This window comes from Corapipo altera, unplaced genomic scaffold (assembly GCF_003945725.1).
Source record: "Corapipo altera isolate COAL_440 unplaced genomic scaffold, ASM394572v1 301, whole genome shotgun sequence".
NCBI classification, from domain to species: Eukaryota; Metazoa; Chordata; class Aves; order Passeriformes; family Pipridae; genus Corapipo; species Corapipo altera.
The window spans coordinates 3051501-3066961 of NW_020884926.1; the positions used below are offsets into that span (position 1 = coordinate 3051501).

Here is a 15461-nt window from a genome sequence, read left to right on the forward strand (position 1 = left end):
AAGCAATTGCAGGGGTGTAACACCTTCAGCACTTGAGATCCTGATGGACTTGGGCACAGGACAGAGCCAGGAAGAAGCAAAGAGCCAATTTTACAAGCATTTTACAGTTTCAGCTTCTGCACACGTTGTGCTCCTTACATCTGCCCTTCACCCCAGAGAGTGTTTGCCTGAAGACATGACCTCTACTCTGGATCTCCTCTGCCCTTGCCCACCATGTGGCAAGAGTTCCCAAGAAGTTGTGCAGGGATTAATTTACCCTCAGCCCACTTGTCTGTGCTAAAAGCTGGATCCTATGAAACTCCAATATCTTTAGGGGAGAAAAAAATCCAAAACAAATTAAGAGGGAAGCTTAGTTTTCAGGACATGAAATCTGCTGGAGGACTTTAGTGGTGAGCTCTAGAAAAGTGCTGGTTGGGTTAGGAGCTGGCAGCCAGCTGTGCTGCAGAGTGTACTCACTGCAATGCCTGCCCTGAGGAGGCTCGTTAGGAGACATCCCACACCAAGAGAGTGACATCAGCAGCCTTTCCACCTGCATTTTGGGAAGGAATTGCATGTTAAGTCAAGGCTCAGTGTCATCTGCAGTCCTGGGCATAACCTGGGGCACTGAGCTACAGCTGGGGCCTCAAGGTCAAGCAATGATTTAAGAAACACATTATTTGCCTGGAAATGAGTCATATGCAGATACTGCTTTATCAGCTGCATAAAAGGCTTTCAGTCAAGTAAGCGAGAGGTAGATATGGCAGCCTGATCCCCCAGGAATAGGAAAGGGGTGCAGGACACTCTGCAGGGAACAGCAGCAGACATGGGGCTCTGGAATTAAGAAGCAAATGAGACCTTATTTTCTCTGTACAAAGGCAATGCTGGGCAGCCTCCTGGTAAAGAAACAAACCTTTATTTTGTACGAGTTGGAGAAATATTTTAACACCAGGCAAACGAGGAGCTGTAAATAAAGTAAAACATTATCTCCAAACAGTAAACCAAGCAAACCAACCCCCATCCCCTCCCCAGGTCTGATGCCACACTCCCAAAGCAAGAACAGATTGCAGCCTTCAGCAGGGGAGCTCAGGAGCTCGGAGCACTGGCCAGGCACTGCTGGGAGAGCTGTCCTTGCTGGAGGCTCTGGGGAACATCCCTGAGCACCACGGCACTCTGCAGAGTTCAGATTTCCTCAGGAGGCAGCTCCCGTGCTGCCACCACAATCCCTGATGATGATGAAGGCCCTCAGCCATCCAGGAGGAGGAATGAACCATCCAGAGGAACCATCCACCACCACCACCACCAAAGAAAGACGTTTGTTTGCACATTGTTGTCCGTGTTCAAGTGAAGAACAGGAGCCAGCCTGGAGCTCCCGGGAAGATTGACACACTAGGACTGAAATCCATGCCCAGCACAGTCCTATTCAGCAGCTACTGAAGTTTTCCTGTCCCTGTGATATTTGCTCACCTCAGAACTCACCACACATTCACCTCGTCAGACAGAAAAGCAAAACCCCAAACCGATTTTTAAGATTTTTAGCAGAGGGTGAGGGGAAGAAGGGAAGGAGACCAGGAAACTGGAGTGCAGTCTAACAGTCTCTTCCAGAGGATCCTGAGCAAAGTTGAAGACCAAAGCCTTTGGTATGTGAAGGCAAGGAGGAGTGGAACCTTTTCCATCTGCTCAGCCTCTCCAGCGGCGCGTTTCCCGGGCTTTAGCTCCCTCTGTGGGACTCCGGGATGATCCCACACCTGCACAGAATGAAGCACAGTTACAACCCAGGACTGTCCCCCCACCCTGCAGCCTGTACACAGAGCCTGGCACAGCCTGTGCCAGGTTTTTCCCAAGCCAGGAGGCTTTGCTACAGCTCAAGCACCAGGGATGTCACCTTGGAGCAGCTGGAACAGGCATGAGGGACCCACTCCTACAACACATCCTGGCACCACAATCTCAGCCACCTCCAGAACACCTGAGCTGGAATTCTCCAGTCCATGCCTGACAGGGGAAAGTTCAGAGCCATCTCCACACCCAGCTGAGGCACCTGCCCTGCACTCACACCTCACCCAGAGACCGAGGGGCACCCGCCAGGAGCAGCCAGGCACTTCCACACATCACCTCCCCTATTATCCCATCTCCCTTCATATTTAGGCCACCCTCAACTTCAGGGTTAGGACCCACAGGCATTTCTAAGAGGTTCTCTGTTGGCTGTTTTTCTCTCTCTGCCCTTGCTGACACGAGGGTGTCAGAGATGTCACAGACTTTTGGTGTTTACAACCCAGCGTGCTTCCCTGAAACCCCTGGGGCTGGAAGTGTAATTCTGGCGAGCTGCACATTCCTTCAAAAGCATTTCTCAGAGCTCTGTAATGGAAAAAGGCAAACTGAGAACATGGAATCTGTTTTGATTATTTTTTTGTGTGTGTTGGGTGTTTATGTGTGTGTGTTTTGCTTTGTTTTCCCTTAAGCCAAGCTGGTGACAATTTTATTTTCTCTCTTCAGGGCTGGGTCCAAAAAACAGAACACAGCATAACACTAAGTCTCATAAAATTCAAAAATTACTATCCTGCCTTTCTACAAGAAGTCTAACATAGCTCCTCTTTCCAGGCCTCATGGGACCAACATGAAGTTGAGCTACCCAGGTTGCTATTTAGCTTTTAGAAGTTTAAAAAAGCCTTTTGAAAGGAGAAAAAAAAAAACCCTCTTGAACTTATCTATGGCAAAGATAAGATGTTTCCATCTCCCTTTCAAAGACTCCAGGGATGGTAAGAGCAGAGCCCTTCTACATCCCCTTTAAATGGGCTCTGAGCTCTTGAGGGCTCCACCTCCCCTTGTTTACACAGCCTGTGCAAAACGGGGCTTAAATATACTAATATAGTAATAAAGCTAATGCCAAGGCTTCAGGAAATAACAGGGCCTGCCTCTGCCTACAGTCCCCTAAGAGCTCTGGATCATGTAACTGTTGTGCTTGCTGTTAGGGTGACTAAAATAAACTAACAAGAGCAGCTTTGGAACAGCCGGGTGCCCGGAGCAGCAGCAGCCTGCCAGCTGCCCCTCCTCCCCAGACAGCTCACAAGGCTCCTGTTCTGTTTGCAAAAACCTGGCCTACAAATTGAACATGTCAACTGATAAAAAATAAAAGAGTCCTTTGTGGTTTTTTGGGGCTGTGTGGTTCTGGGAGGAGAAGAAAGAGATGGATGCAAGAGAGATCCCCTCGGAGCCCCACAGCCCCTTCCCTGCAGGATGCTCATCCCCTGCCATCCCCATGTCCCAGGCAGGCATTTGCCTTTCAGGCTCAGCCCTTTGGACTGAGTGTGACCTGCAGGGAAAAGTACAACTGCAGAAGCACAGATGGTTTCATGCTCTTCCTGAAGGGGCAGCACATGCCAGCACATTTATCTGAACAGTCAGGACAGCTGCTGTCTCTCCTGGAGAGAGCTCTATCAATACCTGCTTCACAGACAGAGACCCACACAGCACCCCAGCCCCAAGTGCTCTGCAATGGACTGTTTGACACCCCTATAAATTCTGCAGCTCTCACTCATGAGGTCAAGCACAAAGGAACCAGGTGCTCACACAACAATGCAAGGACATCAGTGCCCCATCTTGTGCCTGAAATTAAGAGCTTCTGTCGAATTTTTGCTCCCAGAGACTTTCTAGGCAGGCTTGGATGAATCACTTCCCCTCCTTTTCCCTTTCATGGTGACTGGCAGCAGGGACTGTGTTCCCTCATGAGGAAAACTCGGGGCACTAAACATCTGAACTGTGCAGTGCTGATGAAATGCATGTGCACGTGGTATTTTACATCAAAAAGAGCCACTAATTCCTCTTCTTCAGTTTTCACTGGTGTCCTGTCCTTGAGGGCCAGACAGCCCTGCAGTCTAGTTCCTCATTTTACAGGCTCGAGTAACAGCCACTACCCCAGCTTGGGGGAAAGGGGGGTGGAGTAGTTCTATAAATGGTTTAGGACCTGCAAAGTCAGACAGGGAATCCCCCCAGCAGCAGCAGCAGCAGCAGAAACCCCCCTCTGCCAGCTGCTCACTGGTAGCTGTCCCCACCCCTCAGACCATGAAGCACAGGCAAGGCAGGAGGAAAGACTCACACTGGATTTTTTTACCATGAAAGAAGGACTCAACGCTGAGGTGGAGGCAGCTCAGGTGCTGGAAAGCAGTGGCTTTGTCTGCTCAGGGCCTGGCACGTCCTTGTGGGGTTCTGGGCGCTGCCAGGAGCTGTTTGACCTTTGCCAGGGCCAATCCCCCTCGTCGTGTTTGCAGCAGCAGATGAAGGAAAGCAGCCGAGCCCGGACCACCCGAGTGCAGAGCACAAACATGATGCAGTTGGCACCTCCTTGGAACGTGTTACCAATTCCCTGCAAGGGCAAGAAAGGAATGAACCAGTGCTGCTCCTCCAGGCACCCCCCAGAGAAGAGAAAACATCGCGTCAGACAGAGCAGCCGCATGACAGTCACCAACTTCACCTCAACGAGAAAAACAAATTCAGGAAAATAAAGCTTTTTTTTTTTTTTTTTTTCCCCCAGAGAGAGCACCCAAAAGCAGAGCAGAGAGCTGCTGTGGGCTGGCACTGCTGCAGCCTGGTGTAAGGCAGCAGCAGGCTGAGCCCTCCTGAAGGACAGACACCCAAAATTCCTGGTCTGAGCTGCTTCTACAGGCAGCTGGTACTGTCCATCCCTCCCCGCTGCAGCTTTATCCTGCAGCCACTAGATGCTGCTGAAACAGCTGCTGCTGGAATCACTGCCCCTGCTGGAACCGCTGCTGTGGCTGAGCATCCCGGGCAGCGCTTGCCAGCAGGGAGCAGGTGTTCTCCCAACACAGCATCCTGCCAAAAGAAGGGATAGCGAGAGCACCAAAACCTCACCTCCCTCCCGATGCAATCCCTGGCGAATACTCACATGCAGGACAACCAGGGCTGAGTTTTGCACGGCAGGGGAGTTGCAGAGGGTCAGGATGAACCTCACAGTGCTCCAGATGCGGAGGAAGATGAAGATGACAGGGATGAGAATCAACTTCTTATCCGCTATGGAAGTCCTGGGCTGGAATGCAGGTGCTCCCGAGAGGATGGGGCGGTACTCTGAGAGAGCTGCGTGCTTCCAGGGAGGGGGAGAGAGAGAAAACATCAGCAAAAACCTACACACATTGGATATTCAGCTCCAGGGATTCTTTCCAGAGCAAATTAAATCTTTCTGCATCCTGCAGGAATTTAACAAGGGGCACAGTTGTGAGCAGCGGCCACACTCTGCCTTTGCAGGCACAAACATTCCTGCTGGAGTCAGGGAGTGGCAAATAAGGGAGGTCCAGCCCTTATCAGAGTCCCACTAAAGCTTTAGACTTGCAAATATCACCAGGTAGTTGCCAAGAGACCGGGTCATAAGAATATAAATAAAAACATGGTGCTCCACCAAATAGTTTTGCCGAGGCAGTGCTGCTGGCCAGGACTTTGTAAATGGGGGGCCAAGAATTCAGCCTTGTGAAGGCCTCTTGCCATAAATATATATATAAAAATATATATACACACATCTGGAAATATATATATATATATATTTGTGCAGAACCTGCTGCCTGATTTCTGATCATGCACTGTCAGCAATGGGCTTCTGTAGATTTGGACAAACCTCTCTCTGTACCAGCACGTGTAGGGGGGAAAAAAAAAAAGAGGATTTGTGCCCTGGATCAGATTAAATCTCTGGAGAGCTGACCTGCAGGAAACTGTTCCTCCTTCCCTCAGGGTTACTGAGCACACACAGCTTTGATGCTCAGGGTTCTCCTTCGCTCCAGTCCTGCCAGTCCCGACACCTTGTTCCCAACAGGACAGAGCTGTGTGGCCCCACTGCACAGTGGGCTGAGTCCAGTCCCACTGAGGGCTTTTAGTGCAGCTTCCCACCCACCCCAATGCAGTCTTTTCCTTTTTGAAAGCCTTCAGCACACATCTGTGTGTGTCTCCCACAACAGCTACTGCCAGAATTTCTCCTGCCTCTGACTGTGCAGGAGCCACTCCTGCCACACTCCCTTCAGCCAGAACACAGCCCCAAGCCCTGCTCTGGTTGCCTATTGCTCTTCCTTGGAAGTGGGAGGCTCCCTGCCAGTTCAGAAGCTCAGCAAGCAGCTCCAGGCCTGGCAAATTCCCCAGGGATGAGGAGAGGTGCTCAGGTCCAGAAGGCTCCACGAGCTGCTGCTCCAGACCCTCGGACCCCCACGTGAGAGCAGTGACAGCCGCCTGCCCTCAGCCCTGCTCCCAGCACGGGGTCAGGGCTGCAGTGGGGAGGGAGAGCAGAGTTTCCAGGAATCCCTGGCAGAGCAGGAGCAGCAGCCCAGCCTTTTGGGGTGGTCAGGTTTCCAGGAGGTCACACTTCTATCTTTGACAGTGGCTGGGACACAGTGTCCTGTCGGGGTTATGTCAGGTGGTGCTGACAGGCACGAGCAAACCCTTCCCAACTCCCCTTTCCCAGGACACTTAGGGCTGCTTAAAACTAACCTGTTCTTCCAGCTTATCTGCAGGATCCTGCCCTAACCAGATTGGTGTTTATGCCTTACTACAACTGCCATGGCTGCACCACAAGTGCAGTAGCAGCATTTTCCAGAAGGACACCTATCCACACGTGGAAGGGTTTTTTTTAACTCTAATACAACTTAGAGGAAAAAAAGGAATCCCTGGATGCAGTTCCCTCTGCCACTCTCAACCTAGATGTCTCTGTTATGCAAATGCTGTCCCAGATGCCTGGATTCTTTGTGTTCACAAGGAACAGCAATGACTAAAGCTCTGATTTCCAAAACCCTGCCGGGCCAGGGTGTCTCCTGTGCAGTGTGTGTGTGGTGCCTGTTGCCATATAGTGCCCAGACTCCCAAACAGTGCTTTATGCTGCCAGTACAAAGCATTCATAAACACAAACTATCCTCACTGATACTGCAAGGACTGAGGTTAGATAAGTGCAGTCTCAGGCTGGGTACAAGTGGAACTGCAGAACACTGATTAAAGCAGAATTTTGTCCTTCACGTCCTGTTTCAATTCTTACTGTAGGACTGAGCATTTCCCTCATGAACATTCCATAACCCCTGTATGTTCTCAAAAGGCTTTTACATCCTTGTGCTAAGCCACTGTGTGGTGATGCTGCAGGGGCACTGCTGCTCCCAGGGGTGGGGACATTTCAGTGCTGGGAAGCAATTCCTGCCTGTGCAGCTGCTAAATGTGGCCCAGAAACTGCAGAGCACTGGGAGGGCAGAACCACAGAGCAAGTCTGCAAGCCCAGCTGAACACAGCACAGTACTCACTGCTCTGTTAATGTGCTTCTTGATGAGGATGTAGAGCACTGGCAGGGTCACATAGGCCAGGATCTCCCAAACTTTCCCCGTTAGCAGCATCCACAGGACACGATCCTCGGCGTCCAGATTGACCCAACACCAGCCCACGGAGACGTTGGAGGCGTCGTAGCCGATCTTCTTCAGAGCCACGGCCGCCACCGTGATGCCGAGGGGGACACCCCAGCTGAGGGGAGAACACAGAGAGCGAGGTGAAGCCAAGAACATTCTCGGTTTAGTGCCCCCCACACCTCAGGGAAACGAGTGGCAGGTCAGGGATTCTCCATCAGCCAGGATGCCAGTGTTGTTCCAGACCATCAAGCTGAAGGGAAGGGGCTGACAGTCAGACAGCGTGTGGATGTGGACTGCAAATCCACTTCCTAAGGACCCATTATAGGGATTTGGATCCCCAGTCCTGAAGGACAGATGTATAATGATGTGCTACACTCTGACCTGGCCTGCACAGCACACTCAGGGTGAAGAGGAGACATCTCACCTTCCCACCTACTCCCCTTCTCCCCTGGATACAGGTGAGGCTGAGGATTTGACAAGTCCAGAGCACTGCACAGTGTGACTGCCCTGCAGGGCTCAGCCACCTCACTCAGGGTTTTCAGAACACAAGCAGCCAAAATCCCACACTCTGATTCCAAAGTGACACTTGGCACATAAAAGGGCTGGCACACAAAGAAATCCACAACTTTGTTCCATCAGTGGTTTGGTTTGCTTTGCTTTTAAGTGGAGGTGTAGGAAATATTTTGGGAGCAAAAGCATAATTTCTGAAGGACAAAGAGCAAGTTTCTTCCCAAGGAAAAGTGCTGGCAGTAACAGCAGAAGGCTAAGAATGCCAAGAGGAGCCATATTCACATAATTTGGAGCTGAGACTTCAGCTTGTCTCTTGACAGCAGAGGCAAATATAAGGAAGCATTTAGAAGAAAAACAACTGTGGTGACACACATGAATTGTCACTCAGCAGCTTGGGCTGCCCACAAGAAGCCACGAGGAAGAAGAGAAAAATTCCATGAGCCCACAGAAACATAAAAATGACACCAGGGCTGAAATAGTGCCCTGTATTCAGCTGAATGCATCACCTGCCCTTCCCACATCCATCCTCAGGGGAAAACCCTGTGGAGCCTGAAGAGGGACAAGAGACATTCAATAAATGCCATAAATGCTTGAGAGTGCTCAGACTGAGCTCCCAGCATGACCTTCCTGGGCTCCCCAGGTGCAGAGAAAACAAATTCACGACTGTCTTGCTCTTGGTACCTTCCTTGTTCATGCTTGTCTTCCACTGACAGCCTGGAGCAGCTGCAGAGAGCACGGAAAGGATCTTCCTCCCAAAAATGGGTTCCACAGGCACCAGACTATGTAGGCAAACAGCAGTTGCCTTGACCAGATTATCTGAAATTCCGACTGAAGAATCAGAGATAATCCTGTGATATTAGATTTCAAAAAATACCCCATTTCCTCCTTTTAAACAAAATGTCGAGGTTCATCTGCTCACAAAAGAAACAAATGCAAATGTAACACTGTAGAAAATGTCAGAGTCAAGCCTTCAGCGTGTTTAGGACACTCTGTTTCAATGTTTAGTTCAGAACAGGCAGTGCTGACCCAAGCCAGTGCTGCTATTTAAGGACAGTGGTGCTGCAGGAAGCCCTCCCCACGCTGTTATCAGACCAGGCTTTTTAAAAACATCCCAAACGTCACCACCACCACTGTGACACTTTCCACACAATCCAAGACTCGTTTTGGTAAAAATGGTGATTTCTCTGAAAACCATTGCACGTGCCAAGACATTCCATTTTCAGCTCACTTGGAAGAACTAAGGTAAAGAATTCAAGAGAACTGGCATTTCCTTAGACAAACCACGTTAAGGCATATAAGTACCAAGAAAAAGGAAGTGAATTAAGAAACTAATTTCTCTAAATAATCATCTCAACAGTGACCTGAAACTGAGAGAGAATCAAGATAAAAGCAGCTCAAATTACTGTGTGTGGATGTAAAACAGCCTAAGTCCACACAGACACAGCCAGAGAAGCCACAGTAGGAAATATCAGACCCCCAAGGCAAGAGTCTTACAAAAATCTTCAGCTTAACTGGGAGAAGGAAGAATGTGGAAGAAAAGTGCTGCACAGCAGGCAGTTAATTTTCACTGGAATCAGATGGATGTTTACAACCAACACCAAGGACAAAGTGAAGTCGGAAACACCACTTCAAAGTGAAGTCAGAAAGGATCTAGAAAGCAATCAGACATTTCAGTGAACTTCAGCTCCATTTTAGAAAAGTGGAAAGGAGAACTGAGACTGGTGATTTGGTTGTTCTTAAGAACTCCTAAATGACAGTTCACCAGGACTGCAAAATGCCAACACTTTGCACCCAGCTGGAGGAATGGAGCAACTGAAGAACCAGGAGTCATCACCCAAGGCGTAGGTAAAGAGTGGAATGAAAGGGATCCAGGATAACAGAGAGGCAGAAATATTCCTCTCAGCCTCCAAGAGCAATTATGTGGGCTGGGCCTCTCTGAAGCACACTTGGATCTAAATACAGCCAGAGTGGGAGAGAAGGGGAAGGTGACAACTCCTTGCATCTCTGTAGGATGGCTGGAGATCCCACCTCTAAGGCAGACAAAACACTTCTTATTCCCCTGATACAGCTCCTGGCAATGGATTACTAAAAAAAACATATAACCCACTGTTATCCTTGCACATTAACACCACAAGAAGGCAGGACAAGGACCCCTAAACTCCAGCAGCATTCAGTTCGACTTGTCCCGATTTTCTTGTCCTCAGTGTGCCTGGGTCAGGTTGTTTTATAACCACATTCTGATTTATGCTGCACAGCTGCTTTTTTTTTCCTCCCTAGAGGCTCTTACAAGAGGTGATTTGTTGTCACCTGCCTGCACAGGTCAGACTACAAGCCATCCTGCCAGCAGGCCTGCAGGCAATTCCTTCTGGGGACAGGAATTTATCCTCTGTAGAGAAAGAAAAATCAGTCTTCTGGATATCCCAGCCAATATTCCAGGAAAAGAGCTTTGAGCACACCTTGCAAGCAGAACTCCAGAGCAAATCTGCCCCAATTTAAGCATGCATGAGGCAGCCCAGCAAGGACTGAGATGAACAGCCCAGTAGTACATGAAAGGACCCCAAGTACTCCATGGACGTGCATGTATATGTACATATTCAAGGCATAAATGTATATATAAACAAACAACATTTATAATTATATATAAATATAAACAAGGCATATATATATGCTTGTAATGATTAAATATTAATTATTAATGCTATAAATAAAGCATATATATGCTTATATGTGTTGCCTGATCACGAAATAAAAATACTTCAAAGGTTGTCAGCAATTGCTGTCAAAAGCCAAGAAAAAAACCCCAATCCCAAGGTGGGTTCTGTCTGTCTGGTCCACTCCTCACCCTGAGTTTGGATCAGCTGCTCTCACAACAGAGATGACATTGCCCAACTAGATATTTAGAAATTCAAAACACGAGGTAGCCTGGTCCTGTACACTCTGGATGCCAGAACTCACATTTTGCAACGGCGTAAATATTTCCAAAGCTAAGTGTAAGCTTGTTTTCTAAGCTCCTCTGAGCTGGGCAACTTTAAAACCCAAACAGAGGCTGCAGCTCTCCAGCCCAGTAGCAGAAGAGGTGGATGTGTTACCACAGGAATGGTGAGGGACAAACCTGTTTGACAGGTTTGGTCCAGTGTGACATCCTCATTTCCCTCCGGAGACTTTCAGGTACTGACTTCCCAACATGGATTTAGTCAGCTCCACTCAGCTAAAGAATAAAGTCTCTGGTTACACCCGACATCCACAAAGCACTTGTCTTTACAAACACTTGCCCCTTGTGAGCAGCTGCTCGTGAAGAATAGGAAACACGCCTGACAAAACTCCATCCTGCCCTGGATCCCTTCCAAACCTGTCTTGGAATGATTCTTCACACAATGGTCGCTGCATGACTGTGCTGGCAAACTACAAAGCAAGGAGGGGAGAAAACAAAACAATCTCAGGTTCTTGCCTAGACAAAAAAAAAAAAAAAAAGAAATTTAACTTTCATCACCTGCCTTTGTCACCTTTCTTTTGCCCTAGACAGGTCTCCCACACTTACCTCCTGCAGCTAATATACAAAAAGACACCAGTGCATACACTGGTAGAAGTGGTTCTCACAGATTTTTAGGCTACCAGCACCACAGACTTCCAGTGGAACCCTGAAACACTGGAAAGGGTGAGGGGGAGCCACCTCCAGGCATTACATCCCGAATTTCACGTCATGATTGAGTTCTCAGGTAACCATCAAAGTGCAGGGATGGGAAGCAGGATGATGTGTCACGAGGGGATGAGCACAGAACAGGTCCTCACTTGTTTTCCTCTGAGTTTTCATAAGCAGAAGCAGCTTTAAACTCTGGCTCTGCACAGAGCAGGAGGCATTCACAAAGCAGCACCTGATGACAGGTGATTTGTGAGTGCTGTCCAGACCCTTTTAACAGAGCAAGTGGTGCTGATCCACACCAAGGGCAGAAGACGGCATTTTATTTTCGTTGTAAAGAACTGAAAATAAACTTACGAATTCACCCAGAGGGCAGCTCAGTTTGAGCTCTGTCACAAAGCAGAGCAATCTTTCAGGGCTTTTAGAGTTTTGAAGGAGTGCACAAATTACAGCCAACCCTATTTCAGTCACTCTGGCTGTTCCTTTCTGCACTTTGTAGCCCACGAGGCTGAGGAGCATTAAACCAAATGGAGAAACAAATACAGGCAAAAGCCACACGAGCAATTAGCAGAGAAGAAAATTACAAATAGACCAGATTTGCCTCAACTCTTTGATGTCTCCTGATGGAGCCAGCATGGCCATGAGAAGGAGTCAGACTTCTGTTTGCTGTCCATTAAGCAACTTGTGGCTCTTTACTGGCGCTCCATCCTCTCCACAGCTCTCAGAGCTCTCTATTTACTTGAGATTAAACAATCTAAAAAACTCCTCCACTGTCTCACTGCATCTTATTTCAGCTTCACCACCACCAACCCGGTGTTTCCAGACACCTCAGGCTTCCTCACACACAGACCTTGCTGTCAAGCAGCAATTAGAACAGGTAGGGCAGGAATTGAAGTTCCTCCCTGATTCACACTCAGCCTTAAAGTCTTTCTGTGGCACATCCTTACCTGCACTCCAATTCAATCATCTCCCAACTGATGCTGTTTGAAACTAAAAGGTGACAAATATTTGACTAAGAAACCAAAGAAAATTCAGTGTTTGTCCCAATGACTTCCCCCTCCTCTTTTAAACCAGATCATTCCTCTTATAATTTACTGCAAAAGCTTGGCAACAAGGAGGACTAAAGGATCACTGTTTTGCTCAGCGTGGACGTAGCACATGATTCCACAAGCTCCAATTGCATAATGAAAGCTTTTACTGAACATGCTGGGGAAAATCAGCTCCCTAAATAACAGCAACCGAGACATAAAGCTACACTGCGGTCTGGCTCGTCTTGCTTTCAATCAAACACGCCAAAACAACCTTCAGAATGCTTTTCTAGCAGCAGCCTCATCACTTGCAGACGACATTCTCCTGTGGGTATTGAATTACAGCAACCTGCCCGGGGAGAGGGGGAAGGATCCAAACACCAGGGAAGTCGGGGACCCATGGAAACAGATCCCAAACAGGGGGGTTTTGGCAACAGCAGACAGGTATCGCAAACACAAGTTTTAGGATATTATTTCCAGGATGTCAGGGCAGAAGCCAGGATTTTTAGAGTCGTTATAACTTGCCACAGATTTTTTTCTATGTGACCTTGAGCAAAAACATTTTTAACTTTTCCACGTCTCCAGTTCTTCACTTGGGAAGGGAGCGGGGTGGGGTGTGTGGGGGGGAGAGTAACCAGTAGGGTTGGCTGGTTAGAAGACAGCAAAATCCATGTTTAAAAGGAATCTGAGAAGGGGGGACACAGACACTCTCCTCGAGAGAAGCACAGGTGATTCCAGCGGCCATCCAAGCGCTCCAATCGCGGCACAGAGCAGGGGGGGCTCCTGGCCACGGGGTGGGTGTCGGGGGGTCCCCACCTCCCAGGAGCCGCAGGCAGCACCCACCTCACGGCGTGGAAGCAGCACAGCAAGCCCGCGCCCGTGGGCGAGCCCCTGACGATGGTGAGGTAGAGGTAGAAGGCGATGGCCATGGTCCAGAAGAAGGAGCTGGTGTTGGCGAAGGTGGACAGGGCGCCCTGCAGGACGCAGTCCCAGGAGGTCCTGTCGAAGTCCTGCAGCACCCCGTAGAAGTAGGAGAGCGCCGAGAGCAGGTCGGCCAGCGACAGGTAGAGCAGGAGCTGCCGCGGCCGCGTCCGCAGCTCCGGCCACAGCGCCTGGGAGCAGAGCAGGAGCGAGGAGCCCACGCAGGACAGGACACAGGACACGAGCACCACGGCCCGCTCCGAGCCCAGCAGCTCCGTCGGGGGCAGCGGGGAGGGCATCGCACCGGTCCCGGCAGCGGCGAGGGATGGAGGAGCCGCGGCGGGACGGGAGCGCCGGGATGGGACGGGACGGGATGGGATGGGGAGGGCAGGAGCGGCAGGAGCCGGGGCCGGCTCGGCAGCGGAGGGACCCGACCCGCCCCCGCCGTCATGTGAGCCCGGCCCGGCCCCCCCGCTCCCCCCTGGATCCCGAGGGAATCCCCGGGGACGGCGCCGGGAGCCGCGCACGGCGGAGCGCTGGGAGCGAAGCGGCCCCGCGGTACAGAAAACACCTCCCTTCTTCACATTAAAAAACCCCGCCGAGACAGGACGGGTCAGAAACAAACGCCTGTTCTACTGTCGTTTCCTTATTTTTACTGTTGACTCCCTACTTTTGCTATCGGGACCTTCTTCCCCCAGGACAGAGCACAGTTCGCCTGCCCCCTTCTGAGCCAGATCTCTCGGTGTTTGCACAGATACACGAACACTCGGGGGCACACTAGAACACGTTCAGATGTCCAGAAAAAAGGTTTATCAGAGCAGCAACACACACCACCGGTCCCTCACCCTCCCCAGGTGACACCAGTGTTACCTCCACCTTCCACATTCCAGCACTGATTCGCAGCATCCTGCTCCATCCTGCAACCTGCGGGGTGGAAAAGCCTCGGGAGACACAACAGAGCGTTCACTCCCCTGTTAAACGGATTTTAAGGTTCTGTCGATAAGAAAGAGCTTTCCCCCACCCCCCCTCTCCTTCAAAGAACTCACAGGTTGAAAGCATGTCCTTGTTTGCCTGATCCTTCACTGGCTTCCACACAGACAACTCGTGCTTTACACCTTTGATGTAGATGTGCTCCATTTTCAAAGGGCGTTGCTGTCTCAGGTGTCTTGTTCTCTCAGTTTAATCATTTCCCAGCCATGAAGGGTCCCTGCTGAACTCAGTTTTTAACAGGGTTTATTGGGGCCTGTAAAACCAGCTGTCCCCACTCAAGCTTCTCCCAGCACCCCAGAAAACACACCTGATGGAAACCTTAAAAAAACCACAAACGATTTCATGTCTTCATGTCACTTTTGGCCACGGTGTCCTTTCAGTTTTACATTCCCATTTTCCAAATTGAGAGTTCTCAACATTTTAAATCAGTTCTTTTGACCAGTTTTGTATTTAAATCACACCATTTTGCAATCGAGTAACTTTTTTAGGGTAACTAGTATTTAATTGAACTCTGCTTTTGCACTATTAAAACTTTACTGGAAAATACATAATTCCACTTCTTAAAAAACAACCCCATGCTCCCCTCAGATCTATAAGAGGGCCACCACTGCTTACATGTTTTTTCAAGAGTGGGTTTTTCCACTGCAGCAATTTCTTCTTCCCCTGCTCTGCTGCACAGCTGCACTCAAACCTGCAGCTCCACTGCCTCCTTAAGTATTTTATTACCTTCATCTAGTTTTGACTTGCAAGTTCAAATCCAATTTTCTAATGAATCCTGGAAGTCCTGGGGGACACATCAGTTTGGCAGGATGAGCCTTCACACCCACTCTGCCAGTCCACAAAGAGCTTCTGGGCAACATCCAGCCCTGCCTGCCTTGGGTTGGGTGCCAGTGCTGAATGAAGCCTTTAGAGCTTTTTATCACATTGATTTAAATCAGTTTTGCCACAGTACAAAAAAGGGGGGCACGAGGGTCAGGACCACAGAGCACCTCACAAATAGACCATCTGACACTTGCCTTCCCTGTG

At 49.6% G+C, this 15461-nt stretch overlaps 1 protein-coding gene across 1 annotated transcript; it reads right to left on the bottom strand.

Moving 5' to 3' along the window:
* Positions 1-873: 873 nt before the first annotated feature.
* On the bottom strand, positions 874-13759 carry GPR157 (G protein-coupled receptor 157). Its single transcript, XM_027658060.1, has 5 exons — positions 13368-13759; positions 7251-7464; positions 4877-5071; positions 4085-4336; positions 874-1724 (listed from the first exon to the last, which is right to left on the bottom strand). The coding sequence occupies exons 1-4, from the start codon at positions 13742-13744 to the stop codon at positions 4121-4123; spliced, it is 1002 nt and encodes a 333-aa protein (XP_027513861.1). The 5' UTR covers positions 13745-13759; the 3' UTR covers positions 874-1724; positions 4085-4120.
* Positions 13760-15461: the final 1702 nt, after the last annotated feature.

Bases quoted from the DNA above. Each gene is read 5' to 3' on its own strand.
- GPR157 (XM_027658060.1), bottom strand. From the start codon at position 13,744: ATGCCCTCCCCGCTGCCCCCGACGGAGCTGCTGGGCTCGGAGCGGGCC. The intron at 5,072-7,250 runs GTGAGTACTGTG...CCTCCCTGGAAG, and splicing joins AGAAGCACATTAACAGAGCA to CACGCAGCTCTCTCAGAGTA. The intron at 4,337-4,876 runs GTGAGTATTCGC...TTGCCCTTGCAG, and splicing joins CAGCCCTGGTTGTCCTGCAT to GGAATTGGTAACACGTTCCA.